The sequence below is a fragment of the Phalacrocorax aristotelis genome, chromosome 1 (assembly GCF_949628215.1).
Source record: "Phalacrocorax aristotelis chromosome 1, bGulAri2.1, whole genome shotgun sequence".
In the NCBI taxonomy this organism is placed as follows: Eukaryota; Metazoa; Chordata; class Aves; order Suliformes; family Phalacrocoracidae; genus Phalacrocorax; species Phalacrocorax aristotelis.
This window is the reverse complement of record NC_134276.1, coordinates 32,932,389-32,952,838: the sequence shown is the minus strand read 5'-3', so window position 1 is coordinate 32,952,838 and position 20,450 is coordinate 32,932,389. Positions and strand designations below refer to the sequence as shown.

The following is a 20,450-nucleotide window of genomic DNA, read 5'->3' as shown; positions in this document are numbered from 1 at the left end:
AATATAACCATCATGCTGTTAGGGAGATGATATTGCCTAGCATAACATGCCACCACATGAGGATAAAGCCTATGGCTGGCTTCAAGTCATTGCTGTCTCAGCTTCTGATCTAAAGCGTTAGGATCTTCAGTGGTAGCCAGGGGTCATCAGAGGTGCTGGTGATGCACAGCGGGGATGGCGAGATGAGCGAGAATCTCAGCTGGGGCCAGCATTGTTCTTTCGTGTTTATTTGAGAGACGGCTGAGTCAGAGTTGGCAACAATAGCAAATCTTTAACAGCAAATCAGTAAATTAGAGGCAGAGATGTTGAAGGTAGGAGACACATTTTGGCTTATTTCGGGGTGTTCCTAAAAGGATTATGTTTCATTTGTTCTCTAAGAAATAACTAGGTAATGTGCCATGCAGGCATGAACCAGATCCACAGGGCAAGGCAAGGCAGGCAGAGGGGGAATACTCTCTCGAAAAACACTGTAGAAAAGCAAGACGCTGCTAATTTGCTGAGGGGGTCTGAGCCCCAGACTGAGGAAAGACAGATTAGGCAAACGATCTGTTAATAAGAACACTGACCGGATAATGTTGCATGTGATTGATGTAGCACTGGTGCTGCAGGAGAGACAGGGGCTTTAAGAAAGTGTATGCATAAGAATAAGAATATAATGGCAAAGCCTTGAAAAATCTCTAACAACAAGGAAGGTTATTTAAGTGAGGACAGCTGTGCATTCTAAAAAGGACTACAATCAAGTCCTGTGGCAAAATGAGGGCCAAGCACCCGAATTCACAGAACAGCAATGAGAGCTACCATAAACTGGAGGGTGAAAAGAGGAAACGTCCTGCAAGCAGGCCCTTAGGGCAGGGACTAGTAATGGGATGAGATTTACAAAGGTAGTGAAAATATTGCAGGCTCTGAAGGGAAATCTCATTGCAGTCAGAAACACCCTTTTGTTATTTATGTTTTTTTCTTCTGGTAACTTTAAGAAAGAAGTTAACATTCAGCTTTGTTAGATAAAGCTGCAGTGATTCATACTTAAGAGTGTATGAAGCAAAGAGTTGAACTCCCGATCACGTTTGGGCTCCAGAAATGACAAGCATATGTGATACAGGGTGTGAGCTTCTGGAGGGAGGTGGACGTGTCCTGCAAGCCACAAGTGCTGATTTGAGGGCTGCTGCTGCCAAACGCTCAGTCTCTGGAGAAATCGTTCTCAGTAACAAGCCTGAGGTTTTCAGCAAGAGGCAGACTATGAAGAAATAGCCTCTGAGGATAAACAATCCCAGAATCATTGTATTTCTTTCCCCCAGCCCCATGTGTCATTTGCCAGAAGATAAAACGAAGCAACATGAGGCCATCAGGGTTAGCTGTCGTCCCTGACCCTCTCACCACCATTTAGCACCATCATGTCATCAGATGTTCTTGTCCTCACTGGTTTTATTTGCTCTTTCCCCCTGTTCCTCTTCTGCTTATTTTCCTCGCACTGACTGAAATGCCATTTCTGTTCTTCCTTCATGTTTAACTCATAATAATTAATGAGGAGGCAAAATTTCAGACCTTATTTAACCTCATCCATCAACAGAAATCCAGTAAAATGCAATCCAGCTGTAGGTCTCTAACACTTTCTATTCTTGCCAGTTTATTAATTTCAATTTAGCGGGAAAGCCCTTCTTTGTGGCAAAGAGAATGTATTTTGCTCTGGTCTGCAGTAGCATTGTTAGCTTATGCAGTGAGGAGACAAACCACTTTCCTGTAATCATATTTATTAGATCATTAGCACTGTTTTAGAGAAGTGCCAACAACCGGCACTTAGGGAAAAAAAGAGAGCTGGCAGGAAAGGCCATTAGGTGGAAAGGCTTTGGAGGGAACCTGCAGGCCTTTCACAGCAGTAATGAAGCTGATGCGTCTGATGTCTCCAGTTAATTATCTCATTGAGAGCTTGTTGGGAGGCGCCGTGGTGGCTGAGCTGCCACCAGGTGCAAGGGTGGGATACGAGTTTGGATGCAAATACATGTGGTTCGTTTCCTTTAATGATAGCACTTAAATGTGTGGCATTGCAGGGTACTAGAGTGATCACTTCTGAAGCAGTGGCACCCACGAACTAGATGCCATTATTGCATTTATATATATACACACATAATCCTAAAACTGTATATACCTGCCTATTCCTTCAACGATTGGCAGCTGCAGGAGGGTGTCAGCCAGTCCTCCACATGTTCAAATGGTGTGATCCCTCTACAACAGGCTGGCTGGCTTACCAACAGGAGCATCCTGTTTTTCTTTAGTAGCCTTCTAGATTTGTTCTTCTGGTCACTAATGTTGTTTTAGCTCAGCTTAATCACACAGTTTTCTCCCAGGGTCATTGGAAAGCTCCCTCTGCAAAACAATAGTCCATTAGGAGATAATTTATATATCAATAACATACCTTGGCAAGTGTGTGTTATCTATATGTACAGAATTATGGCATTATTATTGGCATATAATCATGTTTGTTTAATTATAAAACAAGGGAAATAAATCCACTGAAAACTTTTTTTTTTCTTTTGGTAGCTGAAAAGAAAATGCCTCACTCTTCACCAAGTCAGTAGTGGGAAGTCCAGGAGATGAGTGACTGTAGGTACCGCAGACCTTTTGTGCTGAGGTAGTACATCACCAGAGAAAACTCAAGGAGTCAAGAAAAAAAGGTAAAGGAGTGGAGGACTGAAGAACAGGTAGTACTCAGTTCTATGTAACATCTTCTACTCATCTACAAAGAAAAGGCACTTTAGAAAGCAACAAGATGCTCAGAGCTCACATTAGCTTTGTACTATTACTGGCTTAAAAATGTTGCATGCTTAAAACCCCTTCTTGAGAGATGCTGGTGAAAAATATTAGCTAATACTTTTTTCTGCCAGAGAGAGGCAAAAGGGACCTTGAGTTAGACATAATGTCAATTTTGTGGTTGCTTTTTAAGAAATTATGTTAAATTAGGTTCAGATCAAGTATCTCAAATTCTCTGATGTGTTTTCTTCTTTCTGTTAAAAAAATTTTTTGCAGCTGCATCTTTCAATTATATCTTTTTTTTTTTTCTTCCTTGTTATGGTGAAAATCCAAACAAGCAAGAGGCCAAGCTGCCTACAGCAAAACTCACTGCACATTTCTAATGTCATGGAAGATGTGGTATGGGTGAAACTGTAAGCACAGCTGCAATTCCACTAACCTGAAAACTACGTGTTCTCCAGTGCATAGCATACATAAAAATGCGTGCCTGTAAACATATAGAAAGAATTAAAAAGGCTTAGTTAATGAATGAAGGCTGCCTTCTAATCAGAAATGGGGTTTTGAGTTGTGTTTTCAGGCAGAAGTGTGATGTTTAAGTTTTCATACTGCCTAGTACTGAAATGGGAGCTCTGCCACGAGCTTGATGGTCTTGCACTCTCTGACACAGAACAGCTTGGGGTGAACAAGTCTGTTATTAATGTATTGCTCAAAGGCAGTCTGAAAACACAATGGCTGCAACATGTATTTTGGCCTTAAAAAGGCATACTGAGAATCCTTTGCTGCTGGAGGAAATAGATATGCAACTTGATAGCCCATGCTCTGTTTTGGGAATAAGCTACACAGACTTTCTTTTCTCTTATTCCAAAATAAATGAACATGCTCTACCCATATGCTTTTGCCCCTTTGCAGATTATTTCCTCTCTTTTTTCCTAGGTAACATAGACCATCTGCAGTGCAGGCGAGAGAGTGATGCATTACGGTTGAATATGGCAAAGGTTTGCTGTCTGCTTGCCCTGGCAGTTTAAGGATTAATGGTAGTTTTGAGATTCAATCGGTATTCAAGAGGTAGATTTAATTCTTGCCACTGTGAAGCCATGGGTTCTTTGCTGGCTGAAAAATCAGATATCCAGGCTACAGGAGAGACCCTTGTCGTGTAGCAGAGCTCTGCTGATGCTGGGCTGTACTTGTAAGGGAGTAGGACAAGCAGCTCTGCAACAATCTCACTCCATTGGTTTTCCTCTTCCAAAATGAGTGCCCTGCTCACCTTAATTTACTAGTGAGGAGGTTGGCTGACAGGAGTGAATGAAGTCAGAGCATTAGCTGTTGGTGGAATAGGCTCCTTCCTGGCCCAATGCTCCCAAGTGAAAGTCAGCTTCTGCAGGAGCTTCCCTTTGTGCCCAGCAGCAGATCTCAGCTCTAGCCCCAGCCCCAAATGTTTTGAACCTACGGAGGCCCAGCACAGCCCCTATGGACACAGCTGAACTCAGGAAGCATCCAGATTCCGGCAGCACTCAGCTCCTCCAGCACATGGAAATGCTAGAAAACAGACTGGGGATGTCACCCCGTCTACAGAGAAGAGGAGCGGTGACACCAGGTTTCTGGGGCATCACTGTTTCCCAGTGAAATGCCTTCAGGAAACCTGGGAACCAAGAGATGAGGAAACATCCCAAACCTACCAGGAATCACTTGCAGATGCCAAGAGCTCCTATCAAATGTGAAGTGTGACTCAAGGAGGTGGTAGTCCTGCAACACACTCAGCACCAGCAGCCAGAAAAGAAGGGTGCTCCAGCCATCCCTGAGGAGACCCACTGTGAGGAGGAGTGAGAAATCACCCAAATGAGGTCTTCTAGCTGCATGAAGTGAATATTCTGGTCTTAAATATCCAAGCCTCTGGGCTGTGATATGGCCAAGCCACATCTGGCCACAGGAAGGAAGTTGTGTCCTCTGGCTTTTAGGGCTGCCCAGCTCCCCAGTCAGCCAGGTGGCCAGCACGACCTGGGCAGCCTCATGGCCTCTCCTAAACTCTTCCCACCCCTATGTGTCCCCAGCCACACAAGCATAGTGATGGGATGGGAGCTTGCTAGCCATGCTCCAATGCCTTTCACGGGAAGGGGAGCATGTGGCCCAGTGTTATGGTTTATCTTGCAGGGAAAGCCCATGGTTGGACCCCTGTGGCACATCTGGAGCATGAGTCCCAGAGCAGCAAAGTCACTGCAGCAGTTCAGGTAGGAAGGGGCCTTCATGTGCTTAATATGATTTCACAGGACTATAGCCAGGAGCTGCCTTGTGCCAGATACACACTTCTCCTCCTCATCCACCACGCAGAAAGTAATAAAGGCAGGGGATCTGCAAACTCATTGCTGGCAGGGCAGTGAAATGGAGCAAGAGATGGCTGTGACTCTGGTTTCCTTTCACTCAAAGCAATGATCTTCTTCTCTGTTGTCATGCACCTCAAGTAGAGAAATTTTGTTCTTGTTAAAATTCCACGCACGCACTCTGCCTTGCTTACAAACTGAAACACAAGTTGGGATCCACCTGCTTAATATAATGCAGTGCTTGCCATTTAGTGTGATTATAGCTGATTTGTTTGATCTAGTGTATGAAAACTGTTTGTCATCTGCTACTTTACCCAAACTAGAAGGTTTGGGGACATCTGCACAGAGACCAATATAGATCTCTGTGTTGTATTAACTCATAATACACTAATTATCATGTGCTCTAATTTATTTCCTTTCTACACAGCCTGCTTCACTTCCCCAGCGGTTTCTCTGCACCAGGAAAAATATAGAAAAAAACGTAGTTTTCATCAAGGCCTCCAATGTTTCTAAAACAATATTATCCCATGACTTCTACCTGCCAGGCAGGGAATAAGAACTATGTTGAATCATCTTGCAACTAAAATTGGTGAGGCTGGGGCAAAGGAATCCTGACATCTTCAAGAGTTTTCTTGTGGGGGTTCTTCCATTTGGTGCAATTAGCGAGGCTCAGGAAAAGAAAGCATGTGGCCTCCAGGCTCGCTGCCAGCTCTTTGCCTGCGTGTCTGGGTCTCCTTCCCTCCAGTGGGAACCAGTGAGTCACAAAGCAGTGACCAGAACATGCATGAGTGCTGTCCCCCAGGGCATCCCTGGGGAGATGTGCACACGATGTCAGGAGCTGAAGAGCCTTCCCAGGTGCTTTAGTGCCACTCAACAATAAAGCAGGTTTTCCCCACAGAGGACACAGCTGAGCAGTTCAAGCACTCTCATGTGCAATTCACTTTGCCAGTAGGTCTTTTCCCGCTAAAAACTCCATTTGATTCCTGAGAAGTGCTTTCAGTGAAACCTGTCCAATGGTGTCCGCCACTAACATCTTGGGTGGGACCACTACCAGCTCCCAGGAGCACATATCCGCTTATCCTCACTGAGCTTTGAGGGAAGCACATGAGTTCCCAATAGCAAAACTCCCGTCAGCTTCAGCAGGATAGCATCAGGACTTTTGCATCTTCTGTTGTGCTGGTTTTCAACCAGCACCATCAGGCTGCAGCAATTAACCCATTCCTAAAACCAGTGAAAAGAAACTGTGTGTGGCTGCCAATGACACTGCAGACTCTTCATCTCACCTAGTTCGATGGGGCGGGGAGAGAGAAAGGTTGTGCAAGTCTGAATTTGGCCACCTATCTCCTCAGGCACAACACCTGTTTCTGTGCAAGCAAGAAGAAAATGAATGACTAACATACAGCTCTGCTGCTCAGCAGCTGGCCCCCAGATACTCCTCCGTGGCGCTAAATGTGTCCCTGGCAAACAGAAGGTTGAGATTTTAAATGAGGAATTAATGAAAACGCGCTCTTTTCCTGCTTGTTGTCCCTTTAAATTCTGTTTCCATGGAAACAGGTCTGGAGAGGCTGCCTGGAGGGAGTCAGGAGAGATCTCTGCCTGTCCGCCTTCCCCTCCGGATTGCCAGCTGAGCCACCCCAATTGCCAGGCTTTTACAGAGGTTTTGCTATTGTCAATTACGCCTGGAGCAAGTGTAGTGGCTCCTCATGGATTCCTTCTCTAAGGAGTCCCAAGGTGGTCAGCCATGCTGCTGTCATCTGCAGCCAGGCCACTTGCAAGCAGAGCTCCTCTCCTACCGTTGGAGCACAGGCTTGTCCAAACCCACCACGCAGCTGCCTTGCTGAAAATGTCACTCCTGTTAGAAACAACCATTCCACTACTTTTTTCTTTTTTAACAGTGGTGGAAGGTGTGATCCGAGCACACAGACTAAGCTGGGAGTGGTGGCAGAGGGACAACTTTTTCATTAATTCAATGTTTATGATAGAGAAAAATTTGAGGCTGTGCCTGGAGTACCACATCCAGTTCCGGGGTCCCCCAACATATGAAGGACATGGACCTGTTGGAGCAGGTCCAGAGGACGGTCACGAAGATGGTCAGAGGGATGGAACACCTCTCCTACGAAGACAGGCTGAGAGAGTTGGGGTTGTTCAGCCTGGAGAAGAGAAGGCTCGGGGGAGACCTTATAGCAGCCTTCTGATACCTGAAGGGAGCCTACAAGACTTTTTACAAGGGCATGTAATGATAGGACAAGGGGTGACAGCTTTAACCTGAAAGAGGGTAGGTTTCAATTGGGCATAAGGAAGAAATTCTTTACAATGAGGGTGGTGAGACACTGGCCATGGTTGCCCAGAGAACTTGTGGATGCCCCATCATTGGAAGTGTTAAAGTCCATGTTGGATGGGTCTTTGAACAACCTGATCTAGTGAAAGATGTCCCTGCTCACTGCAGGGGGGTTGGCCTAGATGACCTTTAAAGGTCCCTTCCATCTCAAACTATTCTGTGATTCTAGGAAAATCATATGACTGAGGTCCTCATATCTGCCAGACTCATCACCAAGTTGTTTATAGCAGGGTGGGGAACAGCACGTATCCTGAAAAATGGCCTGAGAGCTTTTGGCTGTGGTCAAGGATACAGTGTTTCTTGGAGTTACACTGGAGGACTGTGCTGGGTACAGAGAGCGAGGTCGGATACGGCAGCATCCATACCTTCTTGGATATCCAGTTGTGCCTCTGGGTTTTTCTTAGAGGTAATTCACTGGCTTGTTCTCAAAGAGACCCCAGGAACACACTGTCCTATGTACAGCACAAAGAATCAGCACAGTAGGACCCAAAAGCAAACTCTAAAGTGATGGTGTTTGTTTTCCAGGTGAATAAAACCTGTCTTAGAGTCTTAGTCTTAGACTTATGATATTTGGGCATTGCACAGTCCTAGGAATGGTGGCTGTTTTTACTGCTGTTGAGATGCATCTGCTTCCAATTTTGTTAGAATTTGAGGACATGCTTCTGGTGTGTCTGTGAAAGGTTGTCTTAAAGAAATCTGAATTTTTAGTGGAAGCTGACTAACAGCATAAGCTTCATCCACCCTCCCAGCTGAGTTCTGCAGACAATTACTGTTCCAATGCAAAAACAAAAGTAATTTTTAAATGTAATTAATCCTAATCAGAATAGTTCATTGTTAGCTGTTGTTGCTTCAGATATGCATAAAAGCATTGCCCTCCTTGATTACCTAGATGCTCGCCTATAATTAGAAAGACAGACTGTCATATCTGAGATGTAATACTGAGATAATTTTCTGCAAGCCAGATGAGCAACGTCTTGCATATCGTACCAGAAATATTCTCTGCTTGCTGCTGGTGCAGACTCAGATGGAGGATGACCTTCAGTGCTGTGCAGCCATACTTCAAGGAGGATGTAAAACCATACTGGGGAGAATTCAGAGGGCGTGACCAGAGGTCTAGAAAATATCACCTATGAGACAAAATTGAATGAACTGAGGTTGTTTAGTATAAGTGGAAACAAACCAAAGGGATACATTTCAGTGAAGGGATAAAGTAAAATGGCAGAGAGAAAGGTAATAAAATCTTTCCATGTCCACAATGGATAGAATGAAATAATAAGTTTAAACTGCAACAAACAAGTACTTAGAGAGGTTATCTAAGCAGTACCCCTATCTCAAAGCACAACTGGTAGACACTTGCTCTCTCCTGACATAAGACGTTTTCAGTGTATGAAATGCCATCCCATCTTTGGACAGCCCATTCCAACACTTCACCACGAGTTCCCTTTGCAGAAAGCTAAGCCTAATTCTTCACTTTTTTTATATGGTAAACTATTTACCTGCTCTTTTTTTTCTCTGCACCTCAAATACTGTACTCAGTTTTGGGCCCATCACTACAACAAGGACACTGAAGTGATGGAGTGTGTCCAGAGAAGGGCAACAAAACTGGTGAAGGGTCTGGAGAACAAGTCTGATGAGGAGTGGCTGAGGGAGCTGGGGTTGTTTAGTCTGGAGAAGAGGAGGCTGGGGGGAGAACTTATTGCTCTCTATGACTACCTGAAAGGAGGTTTTAGTGAGGTGGGTGTTGATCTCTTCTCCCAGGTAACAAATGATAGGACAAGAGGAAATGGCCTCAAGTTGCCCCAGGTGAGATTTAGGTTGAATATCGGGAAAAATTTCTTTACTGAAAGAGCGGTCAGGCACTGGAACAGGCTGCCCAGAGAGGTGGTGGAGTCACCATCCCTGGAGGTGTTCAAAAAGCATGTAGACGTGGCACTTCAGGGCATGGTTTAGGGGACATGGTAGTGTTGGGTTGACGGTTGGACTTGATGATCTTAGAGGTCTTTTCTGACCTTAATGATTCTATGATTATATGATTCAGGCACTTTGTGCTGCTTTGACCCCTTTCCCAGGAGCTGCTCCCCAGCCCACCATTCCCTGCCCACACAGGAGAGCACTGTCATAGCAGTGTCTCCTTTCTCCAGGCTGCTCCTGCAGTTTCTCTAGATCATTTTGCATGTGGCTGCTGTTCTCCCGCATGCCGGGATAACCCTTCTCGTCCAGGGAGAGAATACCTTCTTGTGGCTGCCACGCCGAGGACCCCGCCCCACCCGCTGCCTTGCCGAGACGGGGACTCGAACCCGCGTCCCCAGAGCGACGAGTGCCCGCCGCCCCGCCTCTCCGCCGCCATGCTCTCATCGGAGGAAGTTTGTCCGTCGCGGGCCACCGTCTGCCGGCGGTGCGCTGGCGTGCGGGTCCGGGCGGGTACAGCGACCGCGGGAGCAGGAAGCGCTGTCGGCGTGCACCGACCGCTCTCGCCGTCCTCCGCGCCGGCCCGGCCACCTGCACCGCCATGAGTGAGAAGGGCGAGCTGGACCTCACCGGCGCCAAGCAGAACACGGGCATGTGGCTAGTGAAGGTAAGAAGCCGCCGGCGCGGCCCCGGGCCCGGCCCATGGCGGAGGGTCGGCGGGGAGGCCCGAGCTCCCGTGTCTTGTCGCTACAGCTCACCTCAGTGCTAGAAGAGCACGGCTGCAGCGAAGGCGCTGTGAAAAGCTGCAAAGAGCATCAAATCAGACCCAAGCACCCGTTTGCTGCAGGGCCGTGCTCACGTCTGCTGCTCCTCTGACCAGGCCGCAGCCGCCGCCTACGGCGCTGTTCTGTGGAGGGTCTTTCTGTCGAGGTGGCTTGGAAACTTCTGCTGGCAACAGGGAAGAGGAAAGTGGAGGCTTAAAGCCAGAGGGGGAATATGTGCCCCGGCCCCCTTCTAGTCCCCTGTGGATGTGTCTCCGTTTTTCTACATCTCTGTCTGTTCAGTCTGGGGCGAAACAGGAGCGGCCTCCTTTTCCTTCTCTGGGGAGAGAGATCAGGCTCAGAGTGTCTCCGAAATCGGGAATAAAGCTCCTTAACACCAGTGTAGTATTAAGAAGCAGCTGTTCTTTATTATGGCGCTGGATGCACGGGGGATAATTCCTCCTAGCATGCATACCGCAAGTGTTAGACAAAGCTTATATTGCTCAGTTGGATACTTATTCATTAGATTTCCTGGATCTAATTATAATACTTGCATCTTAATTACCTGTGCATTTTAAGTCCCTTAGGAGTCCCTGAAGAAGTATCAGGTGGTCTCCAGTGGTCCCTAGTAGTTTGTTGAAGGGGTGTGTTTTGTGTCCTTTCCATGAACACCGAGTCCTTCTTCCACATATGGTCGTGAGTTGGCCAATCGAGGAATCTTGCCACAGTGTATTGCAAGGTGTGTTGGTTTCAGCTGGTGTTCGGACTCTATCTGGAGGGAGATGTCCTTAATTCCTTTTGTCTTGGTTTCGACTGGTGCCTGCTGCTAGGTTGTTTGCATCCCTCCAGGATGTCCCTGATCACGCTTGCTAAGATTATGTCCTTGAGTACATTCTTGCCTGAGGCCCTTTACAACAAGATCATCAACTTGAAAACCTGTGGGGACAGGGGAGTACCCAAATCCTGGTTCTGTGTGGTGAGGGGGTGTGACACCATCATACTTCAACTAAACGAAGCCTCTTACTGTGGCACTTGATAATGGTGGGGGATTTCAGATATTCTGCACAGCACATCTGGTGGTGGGTAGGTTGCTGCATCTGGCTTCCTCTTTCTTACTCACACCAGAAGGTCTGGTTTCATGAAACCTTACTGAGAATGTCTAGTGCTCTAGTTGTAATAGTTTATCCAGGACAGTAAAAATGAAAGTTGACAGCAGGAAGCTGCAGAAGCGTATCAGGATACTCAGTGACAGGTTGACAAAATGCCAGATGAAATTCAGAGTTAAAAAATCTGATCGAATGTGCACAGGGAGAAACCATCCTAATATTTACACAGCGATTTGGTCTCTGCTGGTTGTGTCACTAGAAAGGAGGTTTAGTTTCACAGTGGATGTGGATAACTGTGAGAATGTAATGTCAAAGGAGCAGATTCAACATTGGGTATGATTACAAGAGATACAGAGAACAAAAGATAAAATATTATTATGCCATCATCTTACCTGTATCGTGAATACTGTGGTCTCATCCTCCATTGTGGAAGGTATACAGTAGACCTAAAAACAGTACAGAGAAGGGCACCTGGGGAACAAGGAATGGTGGCTGTGGAGGAAACTCCTAAATACATTGTTACCTTTCAGGCTGGCAAGATGATTGATTTGGAAATATGATAGAGGTCTGTAAAGTAATGAGTAACACCACACGTGGATAGGGAAGAAGGGAGTAGGTAAGAGTCAGTTCGAACAGAAGAATTAAGGGTGTGTCAAATTAAATTCATGTGGTGGGGCTCAGAGCAAACAAAGCAGGTACCGTTTTGCACAAGATGTAGTTAAGTTTTGGAACTTGTTGCAATAGGAAGTTGAGAATGTCCAAACTTCACGGAAGCTCCAAAAGTCATTAGACAAATTCAGGCAAGAAAATTAGATTGAGATATTAAAAATGAATATGCTTCCATACCTCAAGGCTGCTGCATCAAAGATCACAGTAACTAGAACAGCATGCTGGGAAAATACCTTTTCTTATGTTCTCCTGCTCTTCCGTAAGTACTGCTGTTGGCAGCATTTGGGGGCAGGACACTGAACTTACTTGTCCTTTAGTCTGAAACAGTTTGGTGGTTCCTGAAGCAAGCCAGGAATTTTTAGGCACATTTGTGCTTCTAGTTGGTGCTGCTCTGTGAGCACAGGGTGCTGCCTTGTCTAATGAGAAAACTAGACCGAGAGGAATGCTTAAATATTGCTCTTCCAAGTAAGTGTTAATGTAATCCTTCATACACATGGTCTGAATTTATAATTTGGCTGTCGTCTTGTATAATAAAATTTTTTAAAAGTTACAAAGCTGCTAACATTGGTAGACCATAGCAAGGGATGTGCAGGATTTTATCCTTTGAATTCCTTCAGACCTGAACTTGGAAACAAACATCCTTGTTTCTAAGGACTTCAACACACTCAGGGGCATGAGAGTGTATAGCATCTGTACTTTTTATCTTCACTAGTTAGGATAATGAGGCTGAATTTATCCTTCCTTTGAGGGAGAGAGAGCAATCGGTTCTGCTGGAATAAAAAAACCTGGTTTATTTAATTTCCTTTTAGCATGTATTATGCTAGCACAGGAAGTATTCCAGAGAGACTGCTTAACAGGCAATAAAAAAAAATGTAGTGATGAGTACTTTAGAAGCATGAGCAGTAAGAAGAGGTACCAGAAATCAAGTGAGTCGCTTCAGTACAAACCCAGAAAGCAACTGGAATAATTTTTTTCTGTGTTTTCAGTGAAAGCTAAGATAGGGCAATATTATAAGAACTATTGGTTGTGTACTTGTGGTAAAGTGAAACCCACTTAGTGTTAGGCATTACAATTGTTAATTTCTTATTCCCTGTGTGATGGGTTTTTTTTAATCCATTTAATCTGCTGCATTGATCTATATTTGGAAAGATGGTATCTTTATAAAATTTCTTCTTTGTGTCTTCCAAGGAAAATGAAAACACAGAACCTGACATCAGCCTTACTCAGTTTCTGATGTACATACTGCATACGGATTGCTATATAGAGAAAGAGCTGATTTAATTTCATACAGAAAATTGGTAGTTCGTTACAGATAGGGGCTGTTTGTCTGGTTTGATCTAAAGGCAGGTAGGAAGCTGTGAAGAAGCTGAAAGATGCATGGAGCAGGGGCCCTTGTGCCCTACGCTACCTGCAGGGTGCCTTGTGTACTGGTGCCTGGGCGTTTGTGTGATGGGAGGAGCAAGAACAAAACAGCAGTCTGAAGAGGTATTGAAGTGATGCTACTTAGTATGTCACATTTCTTCTCGTGATTAAATTGTATGGGTTTTGGAGAGAAGAGCGTTCTTAGGTACATATCCCAGAATAAAGGCCACTTGTCTTGAAAAGGTTCAGTAGTCTTTCAGGTACTCTGTCCACAAGTCAGCCTTTCTGTGGGTGTACATTTTGCAAAATCCTGCTGTGGGATCTTTGGAAATTCTTTCTGCTCTGTAAAAGCTGATTGCTCTTGTTTTCCGTACATTATTTCAAGCAATATAAGGAGTTTGCAAACTGACTGGTCTCCGTAAGTTAAACTTTTAATATGCTAAACTGAAATAAACTTTTAATATGCTAAACTGAAATAAACTTTTAATATGCTAAACTGAAATAAACTTTTAATATGCTAAACTGAAAAGAAAGCAAATTAAGATGCCTGCAGTGTGTAAGACTTTATTTAATCCATCCTGTGATTATTTATGCCCTTAGCATGGAGCTACAGAGTTTAGCTCGCGGTTTTGAGGGTACCAGCTGGTTTTAACTGAAGTAACTGTGTGTAGGTAGAAGTAATCGTTTGATCACTGGCCTTCATAACCATTTTTCTTTCTCTGCAGAGCCCTTGACTGCAGATAGGCCAGCAGAGAGATTAGTTGCACTCTGAGACTGTTTCCCATGCAGCTGAAAGAAGCGTGATTGATCTGCAGCCTCTTAATCTGAATAAATTCCTTGTCTGATTATGTTATATAGCAAGTCAGTGATTTTAACACATTGAGAGCCCTTCACTCCTTGTCCACTCATACTGAACATGTATCTACTTTATTACCTGGCAATATAAATTAGATACAGATTAGGTGTGAGTACATAATAATATTTCTATTGAGTGGGCTGGGCCACATGTCATAGCATTTATCTTGGCTTTAGAAAGAAAATTATATCTGATCTGGCATGAAATCTGTTGTAGAGAATTACCACTTTGAAAACTGTGGAAAAAAATATATATCAGTAGGTTGTACCAATTCATGGCTTTCTGTTGTGCATTTGTGGCATTTTTGACCCAGTGTTAGGACTTCATGGAAACCTGGACTGACATTTAGTGTGGCTGAGCAGTTGGAGGACATCTGGATTTTCTAGCTATTCCACTACTAGTACTTCATAGGCTGCTGTGAGACTAAAGGAAAGTTCTAAGCACCAGTTGCAAGGTGTTTTCTGGGGCTTTTTTTTTTTGTGTTTTTTTTTTTTTTTAAGAACAGGTAAATGCAAGCTTAGTGTTAAATTCATTTGAGCTTTAGGAAGTTAGCAGGCTGTTGTTTGTCAGCAAATTCCTGGAACAGGCTCTTCGCCTCCTCAGCTGTGCAGTGAAACTTGGCTTAGTTTTATTCCATGCAAGACAAAAATCAGACTACAAAGTGCCTCTTTGCTGCTTGAAACAGAAAACATCACAGGCAGAGCTTTGTACATTTCTCCTCTTACTGGCTCTGTCTTGCACCATTTTTCTGCGTGGGCACAGATGTTTTCGGTAGCTGTTTACTGTGTGAGCTAGAATAAACTTTGGTGTACCAGTGAAGAACATGGCTGCAAAATTAAGGAGTGTAGTTTTGTCCTGATGTGTCATGAGCATGTGAAGAAAAAAAGATATAAAATTCCTGTATCAGAATACTTCTTTAGTACATGGCATTGGAACAGTGAATGATTTTTCTTTTAACAAGCCAATGTTTTGCTAGACACTGAGACTACTTTAGGTCTTTACAATGACGCTCCCCCAGCAACTGCTGCATCCTTATTAGTAAGAAAGGAGTTTATAGGAAGTTGTAGCTTCTATTAGACTGCTTTCAGCAATTTCCTTTTGAAAAAAATCTGTAATTTCCATATCACTTGAACAACTTAGAGTTAGTTTTAAATAGTCAGATGTGAGATTTCCCTCATTGCCTCAGGTCTGTATTCCATCTCTCGATGTGCCACGGTCTGTCTACATCTAATAGCTTGTGTGTAGGGGGGAAATTGCTCCAATCTCACATTTGTTGTACTGATGTGTCACGTTCGGTCTGTATAAATGTCATCATAGAAAAGACATTCGTAATTGCTGAATGGTGGGGGAAAAATACCTGTGATCTGCAAAACATCGCATTCTGCACTTCTAACCGATTGAGCTAGCTTCTTGCAAGGAAAGGTAGACATGGCTAGAACAGTTGCCACGCGGTGGAGCAGTGAAGGTAGACAAAAGTTCCTCATTCCTCTGGGGCTAAACTGAGAAGCTTGAAGTGCCGGGCTGAGCGCACGGGCTGAGCTGGGAGCTCCTCTCTGAGGCAGGACGGTGGCAGCCACCAGTGCAGTCCACCTTTTGAAGTTCTGGGAAACTGTGGCCTCAAACAAGTGCTCCGATTTATAGGTGTTCATCACTCATAGCACTGTATATCAAAATAAATGTTTAACCTTTCGATTTCACAGAATAAATGTTCGTCGTCTCTCAGCTTGCCTGGTCTTTAGGGAGAACTGGGGTAACTCTGCTGAGAACTGGACACTTTCTCCTGGTATTACTCTCTCCAGAAAAAAGGAGTGCTGTTGCTGCCGCACACAAGCATGCATGCATCATCACATCTGGGACACTTTTGGGAGCCTGGAGAGCGTGGGTGTGCAGTGCAGTGGCAGCAGCGAGGTGTTGAAGCTGGCCATGGAAGTGCCAGCTGTTGGGGTCTAGTTTTCCTGGCAGCAGTTAGCTGGTACCTTTTTGGCCAGAGAGTAGAGAGGCAGGCTGTGATTTCAGCCACATTGATGGGAAAAGAGGAGAAAACAAGTCTGCTTGGCAAGCCAGATTCCAGCTTGTTGGTTGGTTACGTGGGTGCCTTTACTGTCCATCATAAGCCCAGGCCACCTGAGGTTGCAGGTACTGAAACCTTTGTAGCTGAAGGAATGTGTCTGTGGGTGAGTCAGTGTCACTGGAGCAGCTTTTATTCCTTGGATGTATCAGGTTAGTTAGGGCCACTTGTTCCTGTCCCTGCACTGACCTTTGCTTTGTGCAGTTGTTCGGGGAAATGGGCTGGGACCCCGGCTTGGTTGTTCCACGTGCTAAATATACAGTCAGCACAGCTCAAACGTAACAGTCCCCCACACCTCCCAGACAGATCAGTTTGCTCTTTCCATATACTGACCTGCTGCACAAAGACCTTTCTCGGTAGAGCGGAGGGGTGGGAATGAGTGATGGGAGGCAGATCTGCATAGGGTGGTTCTGCCGTTGAAGAAGTGGGCATCTGGTAGGAGCAGAGCTATGGTTTGCTGCTGAATGTGTCTGAGTTTCCCAAATGCTAAGCCTTCCCTTCACAGCACCTTCTGGTCTCTGAGTCGTTGTTGCCTAACTTCTCATCAGTGTTTTTTTTGGCTTTTTTTTTTTTTTCCTTCGTAGAGAGATGAGAATTTCTAATGAATATTTGAAGTGTAGTATTACTTGATAAAATTATTTGGACTCCTTAGTTTAAGAATATGATGCTGATTTTATTTTCCTTTCATGATTGGATAATAGTATTTGAGATTAAAGGTATTAAGATTTTTTTTCCCCTCGTTTGGGACTCTCCACTGACCTTGATTTTGTGCTACATTGTTCTCTTTGCTCTCCCTAATAGAATATATTGTCTATTACATTTAGATCATACTGTATTCTGAAGTGGTCAGGGTAACCGCATTTGAAGTACATGGTCATTCAAAATTTATATAGAATTTTTAAATCTGCTTTTCTGGAAATTTGTCTTCTTTTTTAGGTGCCCAAGTACTTGTCACAACAGTGGAATAAAGCTTCAGGAAGAGGTGAAGTGGGAAAACTAAGGATTGCCAAGTAAGCCTTTACTGTACCTTTACTGGTTGCAATTCTTAGAAGTTACCTGCAGTAAAATAGATTATGTTGCATGCCTTATAATACGTAATCCTGTGTCTTGCAAACACTGTGCATATTTCTCTGAAACCTGAAAGGTACTTCTTTTATAGTGATTATCAAGACATAAATGATCTGAAATTATACTGGGGAGTGGCTGTATCCCATTACCTGATGTTTGATTTCTTAAACCCAAGGAATATGCACATCTAACTGGAGAACGTTCTTTAACTTACTTATGTGCTATTTTGCTGCTTCTGTTCTCACCTGCTGACTTTTCCCATTTATTCTTGGGCATCAGCATAAAAAAAAAAAGAGCAGCTCAGGAGTGAAGATGAGTAACAAAACTAGAATTTAAATTTGCTTTTTTATCAGGGAAGCTAAACTTGTGGAATTAGATTATGGAAACTAAAACATTAAATATTTTCTTTTGCAGAAATCAAGGAAGAACAGAAGTAAGTAATTACTAAATACAAAGGCTGTGAATGTGTTATATTTTAAATTCTAAAAATTGTGTACAATATGCTGGTTTCTAATGTCACATATTTTTTGTTACACGTGTAATGAAGCATTGTACCACAGAATCAGGAGCAAAGAATTCTGTTTGTAGCTCTGCCCATAGGTTTACTGTGGGACTTTGATCAAGTCTCTTTGTTCCCTACATTTGTTTACGCATCCGTAAGCAGCAACCATAGTAATGACCTTCTCTCAACATTTTGAGATGTGTTAGTGCAAAAGGCTTTCTGAGAAGTAAGGAGGATAATGGTAAAGTAGAAGAGGTTGGAGATGGAGGGTTGCAATTTCAGAAAGTACTCTCTCTTAAATTTGGAATTTGGTCCTACTACATATAAAGCAACTTGAAGGTTTTGCTGTATGCAGAGGTAGCTGCATTTATTAGCACCCTCAGTGACTGACAGTAACTTCCTGTATCTTTTACAAGCAAGAAGAAAAGTTGCATTAGTTGGAATTACTTCAAATACCACGTCAGTCTGTTGCTCAATTGGAAGAAACTCTGGACAAAAAAATGTCAGGGAAGTAAGCTTCATTTGCCATTTGATAACCTGGCCAAACTCCCTTTAGAATAAGTGGAGAGAGGTGGAGAGAGTTCTACTGGAGGTTTCGATGTTTGATTGGACTCTTCTAGGCTGGAATATGAGCCAACCTCCCTAATTTTGTAAGCCCCACACCAAAATCTTGATATTGATGAGAGCCACAAAGTGCATTTTGCAGTCTGTGTGGAGCCAAGCGGTGAGGAACCCCATGAGAATGGGTGGCTTCCCAGGGACCCTGTTGCTGCATGGCAGAATGAGGCTAACTGAGGAGGACGTACAGGAAAAGTATGCAGTGCAGGTCTGAACAGTCCCTTTTCAGGTTTCTTTCGATGTTCTGTGGCTAGGGATTCTGGTTACCCAGTTCTCCCAGTACCTCCTCAGCTCCTGTATTGGGTATACAATGTAAACATAGCAAAGGAGCTGTATTTGAACCTCTCCTGGGCTGTGTACAATTCAGGAGTCCTCAGGCTAATAGCAAATGTTGTGGTACATTAGCACTTTTTCTGGAACTCGGCTGGCTGTGTGAAACGTTTTAAAGCACTCATACTGAACAGTGTCTGAAAACCTGTTATACCTTATGTTTTAATAAGTAAATTCAAATTGTTCTCTGACTTCAGCAGGAAGTAACTTACAATTTTTAAAAGATGATTAATTTTATTAAGTACCTGAAAGCTTTGAATTCTGTATTTCAATAAGAGATCAATATATTAAGACTCTTATCTCACTCTCTGTTTTTGAAATGGAAATATGCTACACTACTTGTTTTCTCTCTGTTTTTGTTTCCCCATAACTCTTAAAGCTCTGTAACTGAGTCTGTTTAGTAACACTCTGGTAATTGTGACTGTTAGGTGTCATTTACTTTGAATGAAGAGCTTGCAAGCATCAGTGATATTGGAGGAAAACCTACTTCAGTCAGTGCCCCAAGGGAACATCCATTTCTTCTGCAAAGTGTGGGAGGACAGACCTTAACAGTGTTCACAGAAAGTTCAGTAGGTAAGTTAGAATTGAAGTTGTTTGTTACGATTCTAGTATACATGATTTCAATAAACTTGCTGCTGTAAAGGCCAGGAGTCTCAGAAGTCAGATTTTGTCTCTGTTTTATTGTTATCTGCATACATATCACTGCTCTTTTCTTGTGTCTGTCTCTCTTCTTCATATGATTGAGCAACTAATTTAAGTTCCCCACATAGGGTTATCATGTACATTTCAGCTGTGGGTCTGCTGAAGACAACAGGGAGTGTGGAGTGCAGTATATTGTGTGTTCCTCTTTAGGGTTTTCACTGGAAAAATTTTTTTTATGTTCCCGTGGTCTTTTGGGATCAACTAATATATTTTTTTTGTCTCCTTGAATTGGTCTCTGCTGTGAATATAGTTTGTCTCTGTTTTATGGAGTAAATGAGGGAGGGAGAATTATAAGTCACAAGACAGAGTTAGAATACTAAGTTTGATCACCTCCTTTTTAAAATCTATTTAAATATTTAATGGCTGAGCATTAAGATATTAAGGTACACGTAGCTTGACTGTCATGGTTGTGTTTAGAAATACAAGCTCTTACAGTACAACTCGGGCACTTTTCAGTTATCTCTTTTTCTGAAAGTAATGTAGTTATGATATTGGTTTTTCACTTTAAAAAAAACCCAAACTATTGTATTTTCATGTATTTTCATATTCACACATGCAAGTGTGACTTGCAACACTTCACAAATACTGATTTTTGTAATCTGTAGATTACAAATGTGGAAAGGGACACGGAGCAAGTTTTCAAGAATGTTGTAAGCATTAAAGTAGTACCTCATCCTTTTTCGTTTCTCTGTGCCTCTCGACCTCGGAATGCTTGACAGAAGTGAGAGGTTTTGGATGTGAAGGTGTGTTTAGAATATACCTTCATTGATTTTTGCACGTTTGCTGCAAATCCCATGGGATTATGCTTTTTATACAAAATATTGCTTCAAAAACTTCTAATAGTAATTTACACTGCAGTTAGTGCAGATGCTTAACTGGAATGTGGAGTATTTATCATCAGTTAGAATGGAAGTCATTGAAATGTGATAGCTAGAAAATGCCCATTTATTTCTGTTTTGGCACCTGTAATACTAGCGTCCTGAAACCTTTAGGTACTTCGAAGCTGCCCTATTTTTATTTAATTAATTAAAAATTGGCATTTCTTAACAACTACCAAATGTTATTCAAAGACCGTGACTCTGTTGAGTAGAAGTTGTTATAT

At 43.4% G+C, this 20,450-nt stretch overlaps 1 protein-coding gene and 1 long non-coding RNA gene across 2 annotated transcripts in view; one reads left to right on the top strand and one right to left on the bottom strand.

The window, feature by feature from the left end:
• Positions 1-1,737: 1,737 nt before the first annotated feature.
• LOC142054559 (uncharacterized) lies at positions 1,738-9,754 on the bottom strand. Its single transcript, XR_012659586.1, has 3 exons — positions 9,630-9,754; positions 8,386-8,525; positions 1,738-2,361 (listed from the first exon to the last, which is right to left on the bottom strand). It is a non-coding gene; the product is annotated as an uncharacterized LOC142054559 (long non-coding RNA).
• A 3-nt stretch (positions 9,755-9,757) lies between these two features.
• GTF2F2 (general transcription factor IIF subunit 2) overlaps positions 9,758-20,450 on the top strand; it is a 97,092-nt gene continuing 86,399 nt past the window's right edge. Inside the window, exons 1-4 of the mRNA XM_075087256.1 lie at positions 9,758-9,973; positions 17,065-17,138; positions 17,611-17,629; positions 19,075-19,219. Of these exons, the coding sequence (XP_074943357.1) occupies positions 9,908-9,973; positions 17,065-17,138; positions 17,611-17,629; positions 19,075-19,219 (304 nt within the window). The 5' untranslated portion in view covers positions 9,758-9,907. The remainder of the gene's footprint in view (positions 9,974-17,064; positions 17,139-17,610; positions 17,630-19,074; positions 19,220-20,450) is intronic.